The following is a 27174-nucleotide window of genomic DNA, read 5'->3' as shown; positions in this document are numbered from 1 at the left end:
AGCACAACCGTGTGGTTATTGAAATGACTGAGACAGAAAATATATATCGACGAATGATTTTTATTTGGACACATGCTTATTCGGAGTGTATTTATCGACCATTTCGACTGCAACTTGGGACTGTCAGGAGACGACATGAAAAACAGATCTGACACAAACAGTGCATCCCCAAATGCTGCAGCAGAGAGAAGAGCGCTCTCTCAGGAGCGGTTTTCATGCAAACCGTAGCTGATGATGCTTTTGTCTTCCCCCATCACACCAAGCCCCATACACACTTTGTTGTCCCGGCGGACGGCAAAGTGTTCCACGTCTCCAAGTAACGCCTTACCCCGCTGAGCATTATCCCCTCCTCTGAGCACTCTACCAAGACTGCTGGTGATAATGATCAAGTCATCTCTGTGCTGCAGTGAGGGCCCACCCTCAAACACTCAGCGCAGGAGGTAAATCCCCACTGATTTCTGGTCTCGAACTCGGGCACATCAGTTCATACAAATAAAGTATGGCGAAGTTAATATCGCTTGTCAACAAAAACTTCCATTGCCAGCCTGTGTTGACAAATGTCTGGGGACAGTGGGAGCGACGAATGTATGAATTTATGAATTCAGTATGAATTATGTGACATGGATCATTAAACCATCCGTTTTATATTAGATATATATTAGATTTACTGTACATGTAGTAAAGGGTGTTTTGGATTCGTGCCTGCTGGCAGGAAAGAACATGCAGTGCTGTAGTCAAATTTGTGTCACAGTTGGTTTTGGTTTGCAAATGAGACTGTGTTATTGGCTTGAGGTAGCGGTTGTTGCACTGACATGAAAGTCATACATTGTTATGTTGTACCAACATAACAATCCCTTTTTTTAAAGTTCCAAAACTTGTTCATGTCACAGGTTCACAGAAAGCCAAAGGTCTCATGTGTAACATGGATTTGGGATTTTATACTGTATATACTGGAGTATATACTGTGTGTGGAGAGATATGATTGGCAAAATACACTAGGATACAAAAGCAATTTGTTCCTAAATATTTAAATCAATTATTCCTGGTGAATGATAATGAAAGTACCTCACAGAACCTATGGAGTTGTGTAGGCCACATTTCAGAACCACTGGCTTAAACCAGGGCTGTATAGAAAGGGTGTTGTTCTAACATACTTTGGCGTGAGAAATGCTCATTCTCGTGTCACATCTGATTTTATCTCTTTAAATGGGCAAAGTTGCAGAATAAAAAGCAGTGTTTTGGCAGGTAAACGTTATTTAGGTGTCTTAGTGTTACCAAAAATGGCAGTATTTCCTGATCTGTTCGTCGCCGACCCTTCGCCGTGCGTTGTGACGCTGCCGTAACGTGGGGTTTCCCAGACCTGAGTGCAGGGTTACCGCGCCCATCTCTGCTGTTTGATGGCCGGAGGAAGAAGCGACTGAGAGCCTGGCGTGAAGGAAGAAAAAAAGAGGGACGACATCGGTGGGAAAGACGAGAAGGGATTTTTGCTTTGAGTTGGAATTTGCGTTGAAACGGAAGAACGCTCCAACGGGACCGTGCCACGTCTTTTCTGGGTGAACCTTGTATCTCTGCGCCTCTGTGCCGGTGTGTCTCCCCCCCTCGGCGGGTCAAAAACTGGGTTCTGGGAGTGCCGCTCCTCGGTAGCTTAACTCACGTTAGCTCAATCTTAGCGCCTGGGCGGAGAGAGGAGAGACGAGATTCTGCTGTTTCCAGTCAATGTGATATAAACAACGGATACCCTCGACTGAAAGCGGGTAAGGATGTGTATTGATATTTTACATTGCGCTTCAGGAAATGCATGAAGTGTCTGTGCAGTGTGCTAGCCTGTCGAGCGGGGAAGATGAACGAAAGGGGTTAAACCCGAGAGAGTGGCTCCTACGTTAGCGCTAGCTGGGTTAGCCTGCTACTAGCTAGAGAGTGGGTGGGGGTCACTGTTAAAGAAACTTAACGCATTGCGTTAACCAGGGTGTCCATTCAGCAAGACAGTGTTTAGCTGGTTTTATATCTGCTGCTTCTCTCCGGTAAGCTGGTGGCGTTAGTTAATGTACTAATGTAGATTAGAAGGTTAACGCTAGTTAAAGCTGGGTAGGTTAGCCAGCACCCCTCTGCAACGTCCGGGTGTCTTTCTCCCTCTCTGAAGAGATATCGTTAAACTATTTGGCTTAAACTGTATCAGCGTTGCTTTAGTTTGCCATTTATCCAAGCATTATACAAATTGGGGGTTCACCTAAGTCCTAATATTGAGCCCAATTACCCTCAACACATTGGATCTGTACGTCGGCACACATTTCACACCGTTAACGTTACCTGGTGAGCTAAATGGTCGCACATTTGCTGCTTGGAGTCTTGTTGACTAACCCAAGGCGAGCTATGATAATCACATAGCTGCAACTTCTTGTACTTGCACAACTCAAACAAACGTGAACAGAGTTTGGATTTACTTCCTCTCGTGTAGCATCGTGCAAATAGCAACGAAACGAGTCTAAATGTGGCTCCTTCACCACCACCCCCACTATCTCACAGCCAGTCCACACCAGCTAGCCGGCAGTGGCCACAGCCTACGTTTGCGTCCTGCTCCGGCTGATCTGTGATCTGTGCGTGTTCAGAACATGGCAGCCAGAACACTCTGCCCGGAACGTTATCCCCAGTGAATACGAGCGGTGCTGTAGTCTAAATGCCGCTTTTATGTAAAACTCGTGCATTGAATCGTTCATATTCGCCTTTCTAACAAATATATTTACGTTCTGCCTAATTTCTCAGTTGCAAACTCTCATTTGACAAACTGTGTTTAAACGGGCTTGTTGACCGAGCAGCGTTTAATCCGGTGAATCGAAACCAACCCATCATGTATTATAGCTGCTGTGTGCCACAGCTAACGTTACATGTTAACACACGTTTAGTTACAGTCGGTCCAACGAAGGTGCCGACAAGGAAACATCGTTTATGCGAGTCTAACTTTGAATGCATAAAGTATAAAACTAATATATATTTACGTATATTACCGAGCGGAAACGCAGGTTTTAGGATCGCATTGCGAGAATAAGCGCCGCCGTGGAGCTGGTGGGGCAATAGCCATTTTAGTTTAGTGTTAAACCAAACGTCGGTGAGCGAACACACCGCTCGGTCTAAATGTGAACTTCTTCCTTTAATGATGTGAAAACGAGCTCGTCTGCTGATAATTGGATTTTGGCAATCTGTTTATCTCGATCACGGGTCTGGTTGTTAGCAGCTACACCTACAGCCCCACCGGGCCGCGCTGCTCCACAGTAGTTCAGGCTGTATAGCCCGGAAAATGGGCACGTTTTACCCACAACGAAGCACTAAAATCACAGTTAAGCACAGCAGCGTGAGGCCGGTACAGTAGAAGAGATGAGGAGTGCGGAGATTTGTGTTTAGTGGCAACGTTAAATAATCCGAAAGAGGCTTTAGCAACGAGTCAGACGTCGCAGGAAGTGGAGCTGAGCGCCTCCTCCAGATCTATGTGACGTTAGCCTGACATGTTACGATGTGACATCTAACTATCCGACTTCTAGTCGACTACATGACATGTTCGGTGTTCGTTAACAGAGCTATTTGTATTTACTGGTTCACAAAGATGAATTCATTTCGCCAGTGTGCCCCCCCCCCCCCCTCTCCCTCCGCCTCCTCGAATGAATGGGTTCCTGTATTCAGGGCCCAAGCAGCTGCAATGAACAAGATGGCGTTCAAAGCCTTTCTCATCACCGCTTCTTCTCAGACGGGGAGAGACAGATGCCAAGCATCGGATGGGTTCAGGCTTGGCAGACTAGATTTCTTTGCTTTCCGTCCATCGTAAAAATAATGTACCGAATGTATTTGTGTCGAAACGGTTTTAAAGCTGAGGGAGAATCCTGCTCAGAGGGATCCAGTATGTGCACCTCAGAGCCAGGACGACACGGTGGGGAAGGGCTGTGAACATGAACGCCATGGAACATGGTCAATGTTTTAATGGTTCATTAGAAATAAACATTTGTTTTACATGTTTTGATATTAAGCTTAATGGCATGTTTTAAGCATTTGTAACCACACCTCAGGGAAGTTGGACATATTTGTCTCAATCCTCACAGTTAAATGTGACCTAATGGATAAAAATAGATCTCTAACTGTAAATAAAATGTAGTGATTAAGATTATGCTCGGCTTTAATTGCAGTGACCCCCCCCCCCCCCTGCATATATATAACACTTGAAAACATAAATGTGACATTTATTCAACTTTATTGTAAAAGAAAACAGTTTGTTGTGCTTTTGTGTGCTGTAGATCAGCCACATTCCTCCAATTCATAGTCTGTTCATAAGAATGTATTTTCTATGTTGGTTATGTAACTATCAGTTTTGAAGGGTTGACATTTTGCAAATTTCCAACGCCACTGAATGGCCCAATTACATTTATATTTAATTGTCTTCTTCACGCATTGATCCCGAACTTTAAATTCTGATCCATTTGTGTTCCTGTCCTGGTAATTACTCACAGGATGGGACCACCACACCTGAGACCGCTCAGCGACTGCTGCCTCAGTGATGTCTCTCAGCGACACTGGAATTTAAAGTTGTGCTGTCCTTTATCAATTATGTCTTTGTGAATGAATTGGTCCAGCACCAATGGCTCTCTCTTCACCTCGGAATCCACTGTAATTATATTATGAAGCGTATTCATAGCACTGGACAGAGCATGTTATCATATTTTATCAATAATCGGTTTAATTAGAGGAAAAACCTGTATCGACACCCAAGAGCATCCAGTTATGTAACTCGGCATAAAACATTGTTTCGTTTAATGTTAATCAGCTTTCGTGGCCGTAACCCAAACAATACGGGCACCCAGAATGCATTTGACAGTCTGTCCGGTGACCCTGGTGGACAACGATGGCATAATCTGGCAGCATTTCTGAAAAGTTGTATCGATATAAGCAACGATACGAAGTGGTGTATGACCAGCTTATCTGAAAGCCTCGATGGCGGTAATGAGTCTGAAAGACATTTCTGGATTTGTACACAGCCAAGCTTTTCAGTAGGATGAGTGCCACCACAAGATAATGACCATGTGTTTAAAACCCGAGTCATTGGCCTTTTGCGCTGGGGGGGTGTGGGTCTTTGTTTTTATCCTGCTGATGTGTATATTCTCTCTTTTAATCTGCGAGTGCAGGATATGAATAGGATTAAAATCTCTGGGGATTTCACTCGTTGGGATTATGTGGATTTGGTCAGTGATAGTGCTGATTTTACTTCACTTCTGATATGATACTGCTTTCAACTCTATGTCCACGAGGCATCTTTAGAAGTGTCTGTACCACATGGTAGCTTGTCCAAACTAAACGTAAAGCTTTTCAGTGTGACAGACAGACAGTGCTCATATCTTGGGTTAGTTACATTCATTAGTTGAAGTCTCTCATATTTTACTGTGCGTATCAGCACCATGTCATACCATTTTAAATAAATTGTCTGTTAACATCAGGACATCGGCATCAGCAGATGTTAACATAAGATGTGTTTCTCTTGCCGTTTTTTCTCCAGCAGATTGGGTCTAAATGCTGTTTAAGACTTTTTGTTTTCACTCCGTGTGCAGTGTTGGACGGTGCTCCGTAGGGCTGCAACCAACAACTATTTCTATATCGATAAATCTATCTATTATTGTACTGATTAGTCAAAATTCATCTAAACAATTCATTCCCACCCCCCCAAAAAATCAAATTGACCATTCAATTATCGTAAATGTTATTTCGACAAACTGTATGTCATCACTACATATTAAAGTGCATAACTCAACTTAAAGAAGGGCCTATTATTAAAGTCAGCAGTTCAACAAAAAAGATAATTCAAATGTTCTATAAAAAGCCCATAACAAAGTGAAAAAGTAAGTTCTGCAAAGTGTAAACTGGTGACCAGCGCTGCCCAACTCAAATTTAGGAATCAAAGGTGTGTTAGGCGTTAGGTGTGTGTTGTAATGAAATGAACTTCAACATGTCCACGTGTTCTGTACTTAGTCTGCAAACTATTTCCAGCTGCGGAGAAGAGACGCTCGGAAGGTGTCGATGTAGCAGGCACACACAAATAAGACGTTTCCAGAAAATTGCCAGACAGGGAAGCCGTGCCTCATTTGCTTTCCCCCGCTGCAAAGGATGTGTATCCTTAGGCAGCGGCTGCTCCCCAAACTACTTGAGAATCTTGGTTCTCACTGAAGGACTGATGGCGTTGTGCCTCCTCCCCACTCTCCTTCTGGCCGGATGATTCTTCTAAGTCCTACCAAAGCAGTGAGTCCGGCATAGACACAGACCTGTGTCTGAAACCTGGGATCCAGGGGGTGTAGGCCATCTCAACCTCCCACCATGTTGAGATTTCCTGTCCTGCACATGGGTGTTGTCAGAGGTTGCATTGTGTGTGGACTTTCTCAGTCCGATAATGAGTGCAGGTAGAGAGGGTCTCATGTGACTCCCCACTGAGATAAACAGGAGCACCCAAAGGGCTCGAGAGCTTGTTCTAGCTCCTCCAGCAGGCTTCACTGTTCAGGTTTGAGGTCTTTGCTCTTTATGTAACTTCTGGGTCTGACGGAGTTGCTTTAACGGACCACCTCTGCTCTAGCAGGCGGCTGATCATGTGGTGAGAGCTATTCCGTCTTCCATCTTGAATTAGCTCGTGTTCAGAGATGCCTGTTTGTTTTTGTTTTGTTTTCAGCTTTGAGCTGGATTCTTCAGTGCATGATTTACCACCAGTTGTAATGTGTGGCCAGCACAATTTCCAAACTTCTAAATTGTTGTTTTGATGCAAGATGCAATAATCATTGTGGTGTGTCGCTCTTCATGTAGCATAGTGGTTAAACTGTAGCGTCATTGATAAAATGTGGCTCGTCTCTGCATCTGTTAATGATGCAGCCGACCAATGACTGGAGCCCAAAACGACTGACGTCAGCAATTAGGCTACGTTATGATATCGAAGAATAACGTAAAACATCAGGTCGTCGTCATTAATCGTCACTAATCGCGGCAGCCCCAGTGATGGACCCCAGTCAGGTGATAAACTTTTCTGTCTTTATTGGCTATGCTGTTCTGTGCGGTTTACGATATCAGCACTCTGTTTCTCTGCAGACTTTGTTTGTCACAACCCTTTTTCTGATGGCGTTATCAAAGGTGTGGCTAAACATGCTTGAGTAGCCAAATTCTCCCCAAACCACTGACGTCCTGTTACCGACTTTATCAACTACAGCTCTTTGCGTTTAAGGTTGTGATTTTCGGTGTTCATACTTGAATCACCCCAGTAGCGTTGGTGCTAAGCTAACTCAACGTGTGCCTTCAGGGAAGTGGGCTGTTTGTTCCTGAAAGACGTAAGAATGGTTAGAAATAACTTTCTTTGTTTATTTCACTTGACATTATATCAAATGTTCAAATCTTCGAGTCCTTATAGGGCCTGGTGATATATATATGGCCAACATGTTCTATCCCGATATAGGTCAATTCATATTCAATGATTTAATCTGACCATATCGCATGTTTTCTGGTAATTAAAGAAACAATCTATATGAAATACCCACATACTAAAGCCTTGTATACTACTGTGTTAAATACTTGACAGCTGAAAATTACTACATATTTTCTCATTTAATTAAGATCTTTAGTGCAAAATATTTAGATTTTCTGAGAAATATGCGTAAGTAGCCTATGAGCCTGTTATCAGTTTAGACCATGTCGTTGTGTGTCACGATATCTAGTATGACTTTATCACAATGTGATTGTTGGAAAGATGATGCATCCTAAGACGGAGAGGTTTGAAATCGCTGCTGAAGTCGTTTTAGTTTGAAAACTTCAGTTTTTTATTTTGGAGGGGCGGAGTCGGAGACCTTTTTAAAAAGGGTTTTCTTCTTGATTGTGTCTGATCAGTCACGGCGTGTCCACTACTGGTGGCCTCTGCAGTATGGCACTCACTACTTCACTCTTAGTTCTGGTGTTTTGTAGTTTAGCAATCAAAATCCCTTTCCTCTTCACTCACGGAGCTTCTCTCTGAACACAACTGAAAGTTTCGTCAGGGGTGTTGCACATCCATCGTCAAATGTGGGGCTAAAGATTGTGTTGCTGTAGCTTTCTGTTGCTAGGTCGCCTTAGGCAGAAGCTGTCAAACTTTATTGTCAAATGATCTGCTGGCAGCTGAGTTTGACCTGTATACCGTTGAGCTGATTATTAGTCTAGCTGTATAAGTTATATTCACTCAACTCAACATCTGTTTGGCGCATGCACACACACACACACACACACATGTTATTTTTAACCATAATTACCAGTTGAAGGCTCGGGGCTCCAGCAAACTATTTCCCAAATCAAATTTGGTGTATTGTTAAATGTGGTTGAATGTAGCACAGGGTGGAAATGCCAGTACACTCATAAAAACAGGAGGTCTGGCCCTCGACACCAGAAGGTGGAGTTTGCGTGTTTCAGTGACGGGGTGATGATGCTGGAAAGGATCCCAACAGCAAAATAACAGCAAAATAAACCAATACAAACTATGACAAACACAAACCCAGAATTTGCAACAACTTTTACAAAGCATGTATTCACATAGTAGGCAAGAACTTGGGGACCGTAGTTTCAACATTATGACTAAAAGTGGACATTTCATATAATGTTTATTAACCCTCTCAACCCCAAAACCTGCCGGCGTGATGGAAAAACATGTATTCTTAAAAGAATTGCCAAAACTACAGCGTTTATCATTGTCAGACTGTCCTCCACATCATATGTGACGGAGACTTCCCTCTAAAAACACAACCGAAACTAAGCTTAAAATTGTGATATTTCGTCAAAAACATTTTATTCTGCATGTCTTATTTTAAATGTTGCCCAAAATAAACCGTTTGCTCAAAACAGATCCTGTAAAAAGCAAAATGTTGCACTCGTCAACGCAACTCGGAAGCCATGAATTCTCCAGCTGAGACCAGCTGTCACGTGACAAAGAATCTGTGAAAGTTCAATTGAACTGCAGGCTGCTGAACATTGTGCATTGAGGAGAGGACAGGAGAGGCTGTAGGAAGAAGTTGTAAAAATAGCTTAATGTATTAATTCATGTATCATCATATTTTCAAACATTGTTTACACTTGTTGCAACTTGGAAAAATGTTGAATATACAGATTCCATTGTTTGCCAGTTCTTGTAAAAATGATTTATCGAAGAAACTAAACTTGCGTTTTTTTATGATTTATGGCATATAACTCTGTTAATCCTGCACAAAATACATTTTTGAGTTCTCTGTACTTCTAGCCATGTTTGTGCGGTTTCCATTTAGGTGCAGAATTTATACATTGCAATTAAAACCAGGGCTACAGAGAGAAAAATATGACTGGAGCAAAAAACACCCAGAAACTGCTCGGGGTTCAGAGGGTTGAAGTTAAAAACGAAGTTGTAGATCCACTTTGACTTATCTAAAATGACATGACATGTTAACCGGGGCAGTGAATGACTGAGCGTTCTCATTTTTTACCTGGAGGGGGTGGGGGACCGGAGATGGTCCCCACACCGTAGGTTTCAGCGGTAGCCGCTATATGAACGTAGCGCAGTGCGTCTGCGATTAGCTAGCTACTGGGACACACACTGATCTTCCATTCACACAAAGTGTATCGAATTAAGTACTCTATTGGTATAACTTAAGGGTGTTGGTACTGGCATCATAATTGTTTTAACAATACTCAACCCTGCTGCCAGATATGTACTCTGTTTACTTAAGTCCCAAGCTGTTTTTACAATACTTTAGTACAACATGTTTGCTTGTTGGTTTGGTTTGTTTGTAATGTTAGGAAGTTAAACAGGTCATAATTCCTTCTCAAATATCTAGTTTATGTTTCTGGGAAAACATCTCCTTCAAACAACCCGTTTCGATAGGCAGCCGATCAAAAGGTGCATGTCTGTGCTCTACCAGTCAGCACGACAGAGTCAAAATTCATACCAATGTGCTTTCTATACCGTTATACCGTCCACCCCTACAGGGCATCACAACAGACCGAGTGAAATGCACACGTGACCATATGCTTTGAATTGATATTGACTACAATCGAGTATGGTCACGTATATATGCACCAATAAACACTCTAGTATTGGTTATAACTTTGCCATAGTCTGCCGTGTCAGTTTCTGTCTCATTCTGCAAATTGAAACATTTGGGTGATGCCGTCTGAAATAATAGTTTGGAGTGTCTCCATTGATATACCAGACTTCATTTGAATGATGTCTGCGTACAGTTTGACACAAATCGTTGTTTATGAGCTTGACTTAGCCGGGCTAAGCGGACTAGCATGCTACAGCACTCCTACAACTGATAGGACTAAAACAACTGGTGCGCTGCCAACCCTTTAGTAGACCTAAACAGCTGTTTGGCTCACAGGGCGTATCGAAAATATGTTGCATGTTGTTTGATTGCACCAATCTTGTAACGAAAGGGTTTGGAATGAATACACATACTGTTGCACCGCTAATAGCCTGTCACCACTGGCCAACAGGTCGTAGCCACTGTTTTGAATAGTCGAAGTAAAAGAGTAGCTTAGTGACCCACACACAGACCTGTCACCACTCAGACACCGTGTGGCCCTGACGAAAGCCCATCACAAGCCCTAGCAGTGCTTTGCCTATGCACCTCAACGCCTGCCCTGCTTTGAATAGAGACCAAGGTTTATTTACATTTTAGCCACGGGGAAAACGTGACCAATCCTGAGATAACGGTGACAGATGGCCAGTATTAGAGTGGGATGTAGGGTTGGATACCGCCACTGATATCATGAATCGATTATATTACGATTCACAAGATTTCAGTATAGATTCGATGACTGATGTTTCAGTTGCAATACCAATATTGCTTGGATAGGAAAGATATTCTCGGAGAACTAATGCTGTAACTTGTATAATGGACCCTCTAACCGTGCGCATTAAAAGTATTAATGTTTACATTAAGAAACCTCGGTCTGAAAATGGCCGAGGCCGGGCTTAAGTGCAATCCACATGTTTACAAATGGCGTGGGACTCGTTGGTGTTAGAGCAGCGTCATGTGTGCGAGCAGCCAGTGAGCGACACAGAGAGACAGCAATGCGCCCACAGCAGATCAGCTGTTGTTGAAGAAATTAGCTGTAAAGTTAAATTGTGCTATTAAATGTACAGTGTCACACACACGCACTGTACATTTGAACAGTGTGTGTGCTTGGTGGTGCCTTCAGTAGAGCAACTCCCGGCATAGTTTGATTCCACTGAGCTTCTTCATCACGCATCCACGGGAAAAAGGCTTCTTAAAAGATCAATCTCTGGGTTTTAAAGAGTAGATATCTGATCATTCAAACGAAGATCGATTTGAATCACAAAATGCAGCTCTAGTGGGCGAGCTGTCATGTGACTCTTCACACAGGCTTGTTCCTCTCTTGGACGCTTGGAGAGAAAGCACGGGAGGAGGGATATGATTATTAATGCAATCAAAGGAGTGTGTTTTATGTTTTAAATAAAGTCATGCTTTTGGCTTTGGGCTAGCCTGACCCCCCCCCCCCCCCCCCCCCTCTCTTCCTTTTTAATTTAACTCGTTAATTTATCTGTATAAAAAGCTGGTTGTGCAACTGTCCGAAGCACAAAACATACCTTTGTTAATGTATGCGACTGCTTTTCATGATACTCGCAGAACATCAGCCCGCATTAGTGCGAGCCTGTCTGTGTGGCATGAGCCCGGCTGCTCAGAGGATTGTATTACAGACCAGCTTATCCTGAATTATATTGTCAGATACTTGTTTTCATTTAGCTAATGCCTGCTATTTCTACCAACAATGCACCCTGTCTAGTAAGAGCACACCGCATCATGGAACGTTTCACTAATCAATCAATTAAACTCCACTGTCGGTCCCATTGATGTTATGTCCCCGATCGTCAGACGATACCCGCAGTTGGCAGCCACATTGAGAGAGCCCACACAAAATTGTGCCCAGTTAAAGGGACAGTTCACACAAATTCCACATCTAGCTTGAGTAATGTTTGCACAAAGGCCCAAACCTATTTCAAGTCAGTTTATTTTTATTTAACAAAGTTAAGATTTAATCTGGGAAAGGATCTAAGTGTAAAGGATGTTTGCATGGCAGACGTACACAAACGTATGTCTTTTTTATGATTATATCAGAATTAGTCACCAATGAACCTAACCGTGAGCTGATTAAACATTACATAAAGAGGCAAAACAAATTAGCATATGTTCAGTAACAGAAGCAAGGTTGCTGTGCACTGTGTAATTGATAGTACGTGTTTTTTTTCTTGAACTTTTAGGTAAAGTGACTGTTGTTCAGGAAATGCAAGGGTTTCACCATACACTTATTGCCCCTGGCTCCAAGTCCGCTGATGTGGAAAGGTTTTTGTGTCACGCATACAGCTTCAGTGTGTCCTATGAAATGTGTTTCTTTTTCTAAAGCCCTTCACCCCTCCTCATCTATGAGGCTTCAACTGACTGAAACTGTTAGTTAGTGCATGTGTCCTTCTTCTGGGCCCGTGTTTGTCCTGTAGGGATATTTCAGGGACCAAAATATGTCTTGCCACAAACAGCTGAAAAATTAAACTATCTTTCTGGTAGAGTATACACCAGAATGGAACGGTAAAGGCAGCCTCTTCATGTTAGAAAATGCTGAACTGTACTGTTTCTTTTTCCACCCCTCAAATGAATTGTGCACCCAAATTCAGTGGAACATCATGAACAGAACTGTGTCAGCTTATGCATACTCATTTGTAGCCCCGGGAGTTTGCTCCACTTTCAACGGAGCAAAATGGGTTGTGGGGCCCGAGGCTATTCATTTTCAGTTCAGCCGTTCTTCTTAAGACCCATAAGGATTTGAAACCCACCTACTCCTCAGACTGGTTAAAGGAATAATCCACATTTAGTTGCCTGCTGTATGACATTAGGAGTGGCCAGTACGTGTCACAGTGCTAATCATCACACTCGGCTGATTTAAATATTCCAGTTACTTCACTATAATTGTTGTTCTGCCTCTACCTAAATGTTTAAGAAAGTGGGTGTTTGTTTTCAGCCTAGATGTACCCATGTAGTTGTGTTTTTGAAAATACTGCAGTAAACGTATATAAAGCAATAGTTTTGGATTGTCAAATAATGGAAAGTAACTCATCGGAGCCAGCATGCATTGTACAGTTAGATATTGGAACTTGTATTTTGGAACAGCATCATTAAAACATTTCACAAGATGTTAATTCATTGTGATGCTAGCCGGAGAGGGAGAGTACGGTTTGACCTCCTCCATGGTGCTGTAGAGGCCTCCTGTTTGGTGGAGAACCATAGAAAGTGTGTGTTGGAGAGAATGACGGAGAATGGAGAGAGTAAGACTGGATGTGGCTTTTAAGAAATGTCCAGGAGCGATCCCCCTTCTGTCTCCTTGTACTGCATCATCAGCTCCCTTGTTCCTGCCTTCTATGTGACCTGGTTGTGTTTCAGCTACATTTACCATGCACCACTTCCTCACAGCACTTAGTTGGACTCCCACCCACCAACCGGACAAATGCACTTACAGTATCATCTCGCATCTGTTTTTTGCACTCGTCAAAACTTTCAAAATTGGATCACTTTAAATGTGGTAAATGTGAACTGACATAAGTTAATATAGTTTATTACCTAGTTCTTTCATATTGCCCACATTAGTGGGCAATATGGGCAAATATGATCAGATTGTTGTACCTTTCTTTTCTACATCGACCAGCTTCACAGCGCACATTTAGTGTGAGAAATGACCAACAGCAAAAGTTCAGAGGTGTGGTCCCCCTAAAAAAACAAACAAGGAATGGATTGGGCATTATTGAGCCAAAACAAGCCATCACAAATAGATCAGGGCAGCGTCCGATATACACTACTAGTTGTACATTTTGATGTTACTTTGACTGATCTTTTTGTTTTGGTAGTTGGAGCTAGTCAGCGTCACTACCGGTTGGACTGGAGGCTTTTGAGCACAATAGGGGTTAGCTTAACTCAAATTGGGAGGGCACAGCGGTGGGAGAATGCTTTTAAATATTGCAGAGACTTTTCTTCAGACGGATGGATGGAGAGAAGAAGAAGTGAGATGGTTTCTCTCCAGAGTGCTTTTCTAAAAGCCTTTCCGGTTGCATCAAGACCTGAAAGTGCAGTCTCATTGTAAGCCGGGCATAAGAGTGTTAGAGCGATCTGCCGTTTTTCATGGCTTTTAAGGTTTCTGTGCATGTTGGCACCTCGGTTGTCGTCTGTGTGGCAGAATTTATCACAACTGCAAGTCCAAAATAAGCCCTGAAGAAACGCCTTATAATACGTGTCTGATAAAGTTAGTTGTTTCATTTCCATGTATGCTGCTCTGAGTTATTGCAGTGACCAGCTCGTCTCCCTCGCACAGCCCTGCGTGGCATCTACACTCTGTACGCTCAGCTTCTAGTCATCAGTCAGTTTTGATTATTTGTTTACCAGTGTGGTGGGCTCGGCCTAATCTAAGCCAGACTGACCTAGTTTAGTGTGAAGTGCCAGCCGATCCTCTGGTGTTGCAGCAGCACCACACACACACAGCGCCTCCTGCCGATCCACCGCCCTCCTTCCTGATTTCATCCCTCCCATTTGTCTGTTAGCATAAGCCTGCCTGTCAGGATGTCCTGTGCAACCTGCTATTGTAACGCAGCTGATTGCATAGCCCGGTACAAAAGCCTGGACGGACACCGACGAGTGCAATGGAAGTAGCAGAAACCACAGAGCGAGTGTATTTGTAAAGTGTGCGCGCTGTCGCCACATCCGCTGAATGTTTTGACAAAGGAAGAGAGAGAGAGAGTTGAGCACATCTAAGGAAACTCCCTTAAAAAGGAAACGCCTGCTTCAAGAGGCTACGCGCTCGCACTAAGGTGGAGGCAGCATGCTGACACAGATGATCCGTAGCGGAGCACTGCCACAGCCAGCCACTGAAAGTCTCTCTACAAAAAAACAGTCTAATACATAACCATCTGTACCTCGCACAGACTGTAGGAACAGCAGATCAGCCACAACCTTAATGCCACTCTAACGCTCAAGAATATAAGATCCCACAGAGAAGTGAGTGAGTAGGAACGATCAGTAACGGGATGCGACCCTCATGAAGGCGAGGGGCGGGGCAGATGGTGTCCAAGCAGGAGGGTGCAATTATTACTCCATTGAATATCTTGCCTGTATCGGCCCTACTCACAATCCTTTGCCATCAATGATTCGGTCACTTACTAACCGCTTGACACATCTTACAATACAATCCAGGCTTTGTGTCCATGGAAGACACATTTTGGGCTTTGTAGAAGGATGTTATAGGGTCCTTAATGTGTATTGTCAGCCTGCTCATTCTGCAGTATAAAGGAGACGCACGGTAGTCAGGACTTGTTTTTCATTACATGGTACGACAACATCTGAGTGTGAGTCTAACCTAAAAATACAGTGCAGCAACTTTAAAGTGGCTTTGTACTCGAGGGGCTAGTGATGACCCCGTGACTGACAATTATCATTTGATTTATGTTTGCCGTACTCGTCTATCACGTCTCATACATCATCAGAATATTGCAACAGTAGTGGGTCATTTTGTTTATACGTTACGATTATTGCAGGCTTATTGTACTGGACTGCATTATGTTGTGCTGCATTTCCTTTGCTGACTCCCTGTACAATATGTACAGTGCTGTGTGCTGTACGTGCTCATTTGTACAGAGTATCTGGCTGAGTACCAGAGGAGCAAAGCTATTTTTTGGGAAGGCCAAAAAACACAGGGCCAAGCAAGCGTAGGCCGCCTCTGCTCAGTCGTCGACGCTCAGAAGCTAACCGAGCCTCGCTCCTCTTCACCAAAGGGTTAATGAGCAGCTCCCCTCCCAATTGTCCTCTGCTTGTTCACTCTCATTAGTTTAATCTGGCTCTGTCCTCCAACTCGCCTCTCTTGCCTCTCTATCCTCTTGTGCACCAGAACATCTCACTGCCCACCCCACTCCTTAATGTCATCAGGGTGGAGCCTCTAGTCTTCCCCAAAAATCTACTGTCCAACCCATCATGTGATTTATATCCTTTCACACCTGTATCTATTTAGCCATTGTTTTTTTAAATTAAATTCATTGAATATTATTCAGATATTTGATGTTTTAAGTGTCCTCAGTCTAGTTATCAGAGGTCTTTTGATGGTTATGGTGCTAATCAGGTGAGCAGTGCAGTATGCGATTGGACAGATCGTCTGTTAAGTCTTGTTCTTTTCCATAACGCTGCACATTTATGGTTTCTGAACCTAAAAAGAATCATTTAAAATGTTCTTTTTTACTTTATATTCATTCCCATATTTACCTTTAACATTTAATGCAAGTTACTATTTTTAAAAAGGGTTAAACAATTTAAAATTCACAAATGCACTGCTCTTAATTTTCAGTCCTTTTTATTTGAAATTCATTTCTGTAGAGATTAGTCTTCTCGTCCTGTGCCCCGTATAACCAAACGTCTGTAGAAACGTTCTCTGGTTTAAGACGCCCACCCAGCCCACTGAAACGTCCGTGTGCTGTAGAAAATGAATGGCGCTCGCATGATCGCTGCTATTCAGGAAGGAGAAATACCAATGAAGTGTGCTAGTGTGTGGAGTCAAATTACACTTCCTCTCTCCTTGTCACTGTGTTGTGCTCGAGATGTCGGAGCTGATAGGAGTGGCTGGAAAATGTGAAGTCTGCTGCCCCCCCCCCCCCTCCCCCACCAGCTCTCTAAAAATAGCTGGCAGAGAGAGAAGGCAGTGCAGTGGAGGCTGTATGTGCTGTATGTGTTGGGCTGCCAGTGGTTTCAACACTCCCACCAGCAGCACAAGGGAGAAAGACTTCTCTAAATCACACCTCTAAGACTAATTGCCAGTAACGACTTGCTGCCTTATTATGTTTCCTTCTCAGTAGACGTTCTTTATTCTTCAAATCGCTACATTTCATCAATTAGACATTAACTTGTTTTTGGAAATGTTGCATTTTAGAGAATCTGTTATTTTTGAGCGATAAGTAAAGCAGAAATATATGCAATTAATTTATACAAAGCAGTCGGAAATTAACCTCATTTTGGATGAGCTTTTTAAGGACCAAACCGTGGAATGTTCTTGACAGGCTACATTGATCACCTGACCTCAGCCCAGCTGATCATGTGTTTCTCTTGTTTGAACCAGAAGTGAAGACACAAAGTCCCTTAAATAAGAACAAAGTGAAGATGGCTGCAGCACAGGCCCGTCAGGGCATTACCAGGAAGGACATCAAGCCTTCACTCGTGTAGAGGGATCGTAGACATCTCGCAGTTATTGATTCAGACTTTTTGCAACTAAATATATTTTTCATCTGCCTACAGCGCGGAGCACCGTCCTGCTTCTAACGGAGCTAATAACTAACGTACAGGGATTCCGTTCAGTTACATTTTGGTGCGTTTAAACTGAGTATTGATCATGAGTTTTGGGTGAAGGTAAATTACATTGTTCAAATGTAATCTTGTAGTTTTGGTGAAGAACCTTGTTAAATACAGTTTGAAGGAGACATTTTCACAGCAAAATAAAAAAGATATTAGAGAGGGAATTTTGACCTGTTTAACTTCCTAACACTAGCTCTAAGCAGCTTATAATAATAATGATAATAATAATAATAATAATAATTTCAACTACTAATGCCCCCCAAAAATGTTTAATTACAGTATTTCGTTTTTATGCACAAGAATACCCAGGAAAAAAAGGAAAACAATCAGTTTTTCTCCCCCTTTATCTTTTTAATACGTTTCCCCAGTTGTCCAAATCTCTGTTGATTTATTTATAAATGAGCCTACTTTTTCCATTTTTAGGACAAGTAAGTTTGGCTATCGTGCAAGTAAAAACATCTCCGCTACTTAACCCTAACCCTAACCCTTAATGTCGAGCTTCGACCGTTTAAAGCCGGGACAACCAGCGCTTGCTTGCAGACCGAATGGATGCGGTTCACGTGTTGTAGCTGCTTGTGTGACCATTCAGCAGACTCCACCCCCATAGTTCCTGGGCCACGGGAACACACGACCCCAAGATCAAGTACGTTTATGGGAGAGCTGGACGAAAATATCAGGACAACAGAGTGTTTACAACGAACACATTTGGACTCTAAAACATTCATACGTATCAGTGTCTGTGAATCACCGTAACCTTCATCAATCGGTGGAACATATCCTCGGCCCAACACACCTTTTTGCAAATGTTCAGGTGTTACCGATGCTTTCAGACTCCATGACTCTGTTGACTAGTTGATGTCTTTTGTTGAAAAGGGCACCGGTAGGTTACCTCTTAATCAGCGGGCTGTTACAGAGAAGACAAGAAACTAGCCTGTGATATTACCGTGAGATGTTTTTATCACCAAGATTACGGGTTAAGGCGCCTTGCTTAGATGCAGACCCAGTTAGCGGCGCTGGCCAATCAGGTGACGGGGGAGCTGCTCCTGCGGGGGAGCTGCTCCTGCAATGTCAGGGGCTTGAAGGATAAGGTGTTCATTCAGAAGGTCTCAACACTCCCCAAGACAAAGGACTCGTATCGAGACAGGGAGGTAAGCTGTGTTTGCAGAACTAACGGTGCTGAAGTTGGCTTGTATTTGACAGAAGGGCTGTGATGTTACTTTTAGTTTTCTATAAGGACATTTAGTTTTAGAAAGAGTTGTGAGTAGTTTGTCTTAAAAATGAGTAAGAGGAGAGAGTATCAAAGGAAGACGGTTCCTGAACTTATTGTCACTGGATGGGGGTCACTGAAAATATCAATCATCCTGCAGTTAACCGTTTAAATGAACGTTGAAGGTTTACTGACTTACGGAGACGTCCACAGGCACTTCTAGTAGTAATGGTGCTGACGCTGTGTATTCCTTCAGTGACCGACACACCAGAGTTCATAATGGTTCCAATAGTATTTTTCCTTGTCTTCTTTCTATGGAGAGTGAAAGTGTCGGTGCTAAGAGTGTCAACCAGAGGATTGAGGTCAGCAGGATAGCCGCTGCTTTTAGGATCATCAGCAGGTTTTGTCTTAACCGGATTTGGCTGGAGGAGCTGAATCAACTGTGTCCCAGGATTACAGGGATGACATTGGAGGATGGCTTAGAGTCCAGAGGCCAGAGCATTGACAGCCTCGTCAAACCTCGCCCGCCGTCCGAGCTCTTCGGGGTTCCAGTAGAGCAACCGAACCAGAGCTGGTCTCTTGTAGCGCCTCTCTGCTTCCTCCATATCTGGACTCCTAATCCTTGCTACTTTTGCCAGTAAAGGGGTACGTGTTGCTCCCTTACAGCCGAGTGGATTCTTTAATTATTTGTTTTTTGCCTTGGCTGTTGAGTAATGGTTATCAGCTGCTTACTGTGGCCTAATCTCTGCCCAAGGGTTTGCTATTGTTTGTGAGGGGAAGAGAGAAGAAATTCAACATCGTCTTCAAAAATGTTCTCTTAAACCCAGAGTAGCTGCCGAGTGCTTGTTGCTAGGTAACGGCTTGAAGCTGGCAAGGACGAGTCTTGAGTCTCGTCTGGAACGTGTGGGACAGTTGTGACTCGCTGTAATTTCTGTCTGGATTCAGGAGGCGCTGTGTGATACTCGGGCTGCATCCAGAGTACCAGAAGTTCACAGTATAAATGACTTGATGAGCAGTATGTTGTGTGTGTGTGTGTGTGTGTGTGTGTTGAACTTCTTGTTTCTTGTCTCCCCAGATCAGCAAGAGTCTAGGCGGCGGAGCGAAGCACACCATTAGCAGAGGAAAATGAGTGAACTGGATCAGCTACGCCAGGAGGCTGAGCAGCTCAAGAACCAGATCAGAGTAAGGCCTCCAAGTCCTCAAATCTGACTTTATTTTGTTCCATTAGTTCACAAATCCACGGATGTCGCTCTAGAGACCGATATTTCAAACTGGTGTTTGATGAAAGCAGATCTTTCACCGAGGAGCTTCCTATATTGATGCCTCTCCATGTTGACATTATAAATGTATGATTAATGTCTGCTAAAGCCCAGACAGGGTTTCTATTTACATCACTGTAGTGAAATGCAGCCTAATGAGATTTCATCTTACCTGCTGTGATGCAGAGTTTAAATGCCGTCATTTTTCTGACTTGTATTGCTCCATAATTGCAGAATGACATTTATTTTATTTTTTAAATGGGTGCTATTATTGCTACAATGCACTTCAGCTGAGATCACACAACTATATATTTATTTTTTCATTTTGACATTGATTTAGTAATGAAGGAGCCTCAGAGCCCTCTGGCTTTTGAACCACATTATAATATCAGTTTGTGACAGAGACGAGTTCTACACGGGCAAATTGTATGACCAGTACTGACACTATACTTTTTTCTTTTTTTTTTTTTTTTTTTTTTGTACATTCTGCTGTAAACACAATTTGGTTTATTGAGTGGTACTCAAAAAGTGTGGGTTGTTGTGTTTCAGGATGCCAGGAAAGCGTGTGCGGATGCTACCCTGTCTCAGGTAAGATATTTATATATATATATATATATATATATATATATATATATATATATATATATATATATATATATATATATATATATATATATATATATATATATATATATATTAATGACATGATTTCCACTTTTTTAACTATATTGTAAAATGTACTAAAATCAGCTTTAATGTTTGAATGCGGGTGTTTATGATTGAAGACTGCATTATTTTTTTGTTTTTCTTAAAGTTTGAGTGCATATAGCAGTAAACTACACAGCCATCTCAAAGTGACTCTTTCTCTCTTCATCTTCTCAGATCACAGCTAACATCGACCCTGTTGGCAGAATTCAGATGCGCACTAGACGGACACTGAGGGGGCATCTGGCTAAAATCTATGCCATGCACTGGGGCACTGACTCAAGGTAATCCCATTCAACTCCGTTCTGTCCATTAACTAAATATATTTCATCCCATCAGCCCCCCCCCCCCCCCTCACTTAAATACAGGAAATGAGTATAAAAGCAAGCTTGACCGTCTTTGTGCTCGTCCCTTCTCCCGAGGGTCCTCGTCTAACCACGACGTTCTACAATAGCCCACTCTTGACATTTGTACAAAGCGATCTATCATATTAACATATACTCAGTGTTGCAAAAAGCAGGTTATTTGTGCACATGCACAATAGGTAATGCATTTTTTGTTGAATGCGCATTGGGCATGCATCAGTCGCTCTATCTGTGAGTGTGTCTACTGTGTGTTGTGTGTGTGTGTGTGCGTGCTGTGTTTGTGTGCATTGGGGGTGGGGTATGTGGGTAGGGAAAATACTCAAAATGGAGTCAGCCTTTTGTTAGAGCTGTGTTGAGGCGAGATAGCCAAGGAAGATGAAGCAACACTCCGTTCTTCACATAGAACGCCTTTCCCCCTAGAGGAGCGCACACCTCTCACCTCAGCGGCCAACAAGTTAATCACTGCGGTGCTGGTGTGCGTCAGTCCACAGAGAGACCGTTACAGAACTGCTATGTCACCTCATCATCCTTCCAGTCGTGTAGCTAAGAAGAAGTCTACCCCTGTGTTTGCCCACTGTTTGTTTGTTTGTTTCATCGGTTAATGTTTGACCTCCTGGAGGAGTTGGGGTATTTATTAGACTACCTGCTGAGATTCAGCTGCCCAGAAAGGTCGCACGGAGATGTTTTGACCCGTAGTCGCAGCTCGGTCTGCTATTTTTAGCCCCATGGAGACACTGCTAGGATTCAGTGGTCGGTTCCCAACAGTTTGAGAAAGAAGTTCAACTTCCCCTCGTAAACCATTAATGTATATTGAGTTAAATGTTCAGGGTGTTGTACTCTGATGTACCAAAAATCGTTATCTTATAAATTGGTAAATGCCTGTAAAAGGCAAAGCTTTGTAGTTGTACTATTATAACAAAATAATTTAAAAAATCTGTAGCTCAAATTTAGGGTTACTGCTGATCATCTTGTTGGTTAAACCCCTTCACAAGCAACTTAATGCCAGCGTTTTATGAATCTCAGAAGTGTAGTATTGACCAATCACATTCAAGCAGGCGTTGGATGAATACAGGTAGAGAGCAAAGAGGCTGAACGCATCGACCGAAACGGTTCTTGTGTGGTCTTCACAAAATGTTTTCTTTCTGGTTGGACAAAGTGAGCTATTTACTAAAATTTGGGACAATAGTTGTTGGTATTGACGACATGAGCGGGAGGCTGGATGACGACCATTGCACTAGATAACTTGGATCTACGTGAAATCAGTGAGTCATAACCACAGCTAGTTTAGTTTGTTGTTGTCGGTTGTTTGGCTTTGCTGATGTAATACAGCATATTTACCTTGTGTTTCTAAGGTGTAGAATTAAGATACTTTTCAAATGAATGTTTATTTGAAGTACTCACTAAGTATGTGAAATTGTGGCTTCATCTTATGATTTTCTTTTGCTGCTATTCACTTAAGCTAAGGCTGAGCGATATTTCAATATTTATCTTTCAATGGAGTCGTGTTGTGATGAACTAATTTATCGAGATACACAATTACGTTGTCTAAATTCATAATGACAAGCACATACTAACTCAGATCTTGAATTGATAATAATGCCGCTCATGGGAACACCCCAGTGTAGGTTATACCAAACTATGGTATTAATGTGATTACTCTGTATTTGTGTGCATACATGTAAACATAGTGTACAGCTGGAAATAATTATTCATTTTTCTCTTTAATTTCATTTGAAACTGTTACGTTCAATTTGCACAAATTTCTTAGTGACAAGAGAAAATACTCATAACTTTACATTTGTCAAGTATTTAATTCACACAGGACTATACAAAAATAGACTTAACGGTGGGGTTATTTCATATAGACTATTTATTGACTCACCAGAAATCATGCTATATACTTTATGTATGTGTATATATATCTATATATCGTTATCCAGATTTTGGCCGTATAACCCCACCCTAACTTAAGCTGGACAGAGCTCCGGCTGAGCACACGCTCCTCTGCTTGTGTTTGATTAAGTCACTCGACGGCATCACAGTTACTCAAACAGACCTGATGAGTGACGAGCAACACAAACTGGTTGTGAATTCATAAATCACAGCTTTTCCAAACATTGGGCGTCTGTTCCCAACCATGTTGTCAGAGCTCTGTTCTGACGAAAGAGTGAGCGCATCATTGTCTCCTAGCTGACACACACACACACACACACACTTACTCTCTCGCTGGCATTGCAAAAAGGAGCCTAATTTATACATTTTCCTGCTTTTGACATCATCTTTTGATTATTTGAGTTTAATCTGATCATTTTAAGACCAGGAAGTTGATGCTCTGCTTTCAGACTATAATTCCCAGCACAGGCCCTTCTGTCCCTGGCTTATTATCAGCCGGCGTGTGCACATTCGAGCGCGGTAGTTAAGATTTGCGTAGTCCCAGCAGGCCTTGGTGTGTTCACTCCTTCTCCTGGTCCTGTGTGTTTTGGGACTGTCACTGTGGTTACTCTTGTTGGATTCACCCCAGATAGCGGAGCACGGTCACAGACGTACCCGAGAGCCGTCTCTAGAATGCAAAGCAGGGTTAGTAATGGTTCCTATTAGAATAACTGTGCTTCCCACACAGACTTTGCAGGTTTGAGGCACATGAAACATTGAAAGTGAATACGCGATCTTGAAAGTACTCGATAGTGTATTAGAATTCCTCTCTCTGTATCAGTCCGTATTAGGATTAGCAGTGTGCGTTCTGTGGAATACTGTGTTGTTGATGCAGCAGCAGCTTTAAAAATAATGCCGTGACATATTTATCTGGTATACAGGTGCTGGATTAAAAGCTTTTATATTCATTACCTGTTTAAACTCCATGCAGCGTCGTGCATGTCCATTAGTCGGTCCACGTTTGTTTTAATTCACCGTTGTGGCTTTTGCAGTTTTTGTTCTCTGTTTCAAAGAAAGTTGAAGTATGCTCACAACAACATTTTATTTAAATATTCAAACAGCCATACCCTCCCAGTTAGTGTCTATCAATCACTGTTATTTGCATTACTGAAGGACAGAGATGACAGAAACTGAGTACCAATATATACATGAACATATCCATCGCAGAATTGCCATTTTTGGATGTGATAAACTATTCAAAATGGGCAGTGGACTGGTCATTGAATTGTTCTATAGTTTAAACTATCTTCTCTTCCTCTTCAGGCTTTTGGTCAGCGCCTCCCAGGATGGCAAGCTCATTATTTGGGACAGCTACACCACGAACAAGGTAAAAACAAAAAACATTTCTTAAGAACTGAAACAATGTCAACGTGGTCATTCATTCTCTTTACCTGCTAATCAAAGCTTAAGCAATGCTCATTACTCATTACTCCCCCTTCTCTGGAAGTTACTTTCATTTAGGTTGACAAAGAGTGCCGAGTTCATAATAACATAATTCACGAGTGTTTGAGGGTGCCAAGTAATGCTATTTATAGTCTGTGTTGTGCCCTTGAAAGGTTAAGATAATATTGCGGACCAACCTTGTCACATGTCTCTCTCCCTCCCTCTGTCTCTCGCTCTCTCTCTCTCTCTCTCGCCCATCTGTCACTGCATGCAATCTAATATTGAATCTTCCTCGTCTCTTCCAGGTCCACGCCATCCCGCTGCGCTCCTCCTGGGTGATGACGTGCGCCTACGCCCCTTCTGGGAACTACGTTGCCTGTGGAGGCCTGGACAACATCTGCTCCATCTACAACCTGAAGACCCGCGAGGGAAACGTGCGCGTCAGCCGCGAGCTGGCCGGACACACAGGTAGGCCGGACACATCCGCTAACGCAAACTCATTTACCCATCAGTCCCAGGATGTTTTGAAGGTCAGATCCATCAGTACAGTAAGATTTGGAACCTTCAGGAGCACTGAATCTCCATTAGCACCCAGCAGTCTTAGCTTAGCAGTGACACTACAGAGAAGGTTACTTTCCACACAAGTTTCAAATTGTCTCTTCATTTATGTGATGAGGAAATAATATCCAATAATCAAAGTCATTCTGTGATTGATGTCTGATATTGACGTTGTTTTAACCTCATGTACCGGTGTAAGCCCAGTTCTATTCATATCCCAGAGATTCCAGTCACATGTTGTCTTTCTCCATTAAAAACAGGAGTTGTTCGAGCCGTGTCCCAGCTCAAACTAATGAAAGTGTTGAGCTCTTAGGCAAGGAGCATTCATCTGATCAGCGTCACATGATGCAGGAAGTGTGTCAGCATTTTAGTTCTTGCTATAGGGAGGCGTACGCACACTCTGCCAGCGAGTAAAAGATGAATTAGGATGAATTATGGAAGCCAGTCATGCACCGGGAGATATCCTCCAGCTTTCCTTTCTGTTCCTGGGAGTGAATTAGTCAATTCTTCTCCTCCACTTCCCAAACTCAGCCCACAATGAATTCTCTGAGGGTGTGATGATAATTTGGAATATAACTTCTTCCTCTGTGCAGACGGTAAAGACCTGAAGCCTCTACTTCTTAATGCTATGAAGAAGACAGTCTATCACGAATGAGTTATTCAGTCGGTGTGTTTGATTACCGTCAGGTTACCTGTCCTGCTGTCGCTTCCTGGATGACAACCAGATCGTCACCAGCTCTGGAGACACCACCTGGTGAGTTGTGATACTGCAGCCAATGCAACCCAATACTACACAAACTAGAACCCAACTAAAATCAACAGTTTAATACAATTTAATAAAACTGTAATTTGACTTGGCGTGGTTACTGGAAACCGGTATTAAACAGGCAAAGGTGCTAAATGATTTAATACTGTGGTATTGATAAACTCTGATGTTGTTTTATCTGTAATAAATCTGTAATTTATTATGAAGCTGCAGCCTATCTAGCTCTCTACGTTGGGGCTCCTACACACACACACACACACACACACACACACACACAGCGAAGTCGCCAGGCAGCAGAGAGGCCGCCGAAGATTACTTGAGTTGAAAACAAGTAAACTCGTTACTGTCTGTGCAACAAAACCTTTGAGAGAAGAAGCCAATACTGATACTTTCTAAACAGGTGTAAACAAGTAGAAAAGTGATATTTCAATCTGCTCTGTCAGCAGTTTATTATATATGTCTTATAGAAGCACAGTGCGCTAGCTCGGCTAATAGCGAATTGCTACAAACAAGCTAAAACCAAAGCTGTCTGTATGTAGTCTAACTGTTTAGCATTGTTTGCCACGTATCTTAAAATTTGGCAAATTCTTGTAAACGTATCTGCTGGCTGAGACAAAGCAGCCGTCCTGTAAAGCAATTAGTGTGTCATGGAAAAGAACCAATAGGACTAGTCCTAGCCATACCCATCCCTTAATTTGACCGTTTCTTCTGCTTTCTCGCAGCGCTCTGTGGGACATTGAGACCGGTCAGCAGACGACTACATTTGCCGGTCACACCGGTGATGTAATGAGTCTCTCTCTGGCGCCCGACACCAGGCTGTTTGTGTCTGGGGCCTGCGATGCCTCGGCCAAGCTCTGGGACATCAGAGAAGGAATGTGCCGACAGACCTTCACTGGCCACGAGTCGGACATCAACGCTATCTGCGTAAGGCTGCACACGCATACTCTCCTTTAGATGTTACATATGAATCATAGGAGGGTGTCAGGTCTCAAATCTTTCTTGGCGTGTCCAAGTCGGGTCTATCGGAGCAAATCTCAGTTCCTTGAGGGCAGGTTCAATTCATTAACAAAATACAGTCATTTGAATATTTTTTCATCTATCACTCAGAAGTAAAGGATGTATGCACACAAGTATCAACATGAAAAATCTCCCTTTGTCCTTTTGTTGCAGTTCTTCCCTAATGGCAACGCCTTTGCCACGGGCTCAGACGACGCTACCTGCCGGCTGTTTGACCTGCGTGCCGACCAGGAGTTGATGGTTTACTCACACGACAACATCATCTGTGGGATCACCTCCGTGGCGTTCTCCAAGAGCGGCCGCCTACTGCTGGCCGGCTACGACGATTTCAACTGCAACGTCTGGGACACTTTGAAGGCCGACCGTGCAGGTAAGCCGCCATACAAGACGAGAGAGAAGAGCTGGAGTATCATGATGTGACGAGTCGATGTTTCCAGGTCTGCTCCATTGAGCCGTCTGAATAACCAGCAGTAAATGTCAGTTTGGTGTCAGCTCCAGTCAGAAATGTGGAGAAGAGGTGTGGGAAGAAATTGACCATATCCGTCCCAGCTGTTGATCAGAACCACAGATTTTTGTGTTGTGTTTCAAGTAAATC

General features: G+C 42.9%; 1 protein-coding gene across 1 annotated transcript in view; it reads left to right on the top strand.

Moving 5' to 3' along the window:
- Positions 1-1369: 1369 nt before the first annotated feature.
- Positions 1370-27174, top strand: part of LOC142951519 (guanine nucleotide-binding protein G(I)/G(S)/G(T) subunit beta-1) — a 30400-nt gene continuing 4595 nt past the window's right edge. Inside the window, exons 1-9 of the mRNA XM_076093117.1 lie at positions 1370-1754; positions 19670-19776; positions 20403-20441; positions 20736-20842; positions 24119-24182; positions 24544-24706; positions 25484-25550; positions 26285-26486; positions 26733-26949. Coding sequence (XP_075949232.1) covers positions 19720-19776; positions 20403-20441; positions 20736-20842; positions 24119-24182; positions 24544-24706; positions 25484-25550; positions 26285-26486; positions 26733-26949 — 916 coding nt within the window. The 5' untranslated portion in view covers positions 1370-1754; positions 19670-19719. The remainder of the gene's footprint in view (positions 1755-19669; positions 19777-20402; positions 20442-20735; positions 20843-24118; positions 24183-24543; positions 24707-25483; positions 25551-26284; positions 26487-26732; positions 26950-27174) is intronic.

This window comes from Anarhichas minor, unplaced genomic scaffold (assembly GCF_050575085.1).
Source record: "Anarhichas minor isolate MPS153535 unplaced genomic scaffold, ASM5057508v1 ptg000003l, whole genome shotgun sequence".
NCBI lineage: Eukaryota > Metazoa > Chordata > Actinopteri > Perciformes > Anarhichadidae > Anarhichas > Anarhichas minor.
This window is presented reverse-complemented; position numbering and strand designations above follow the sequence as displayed.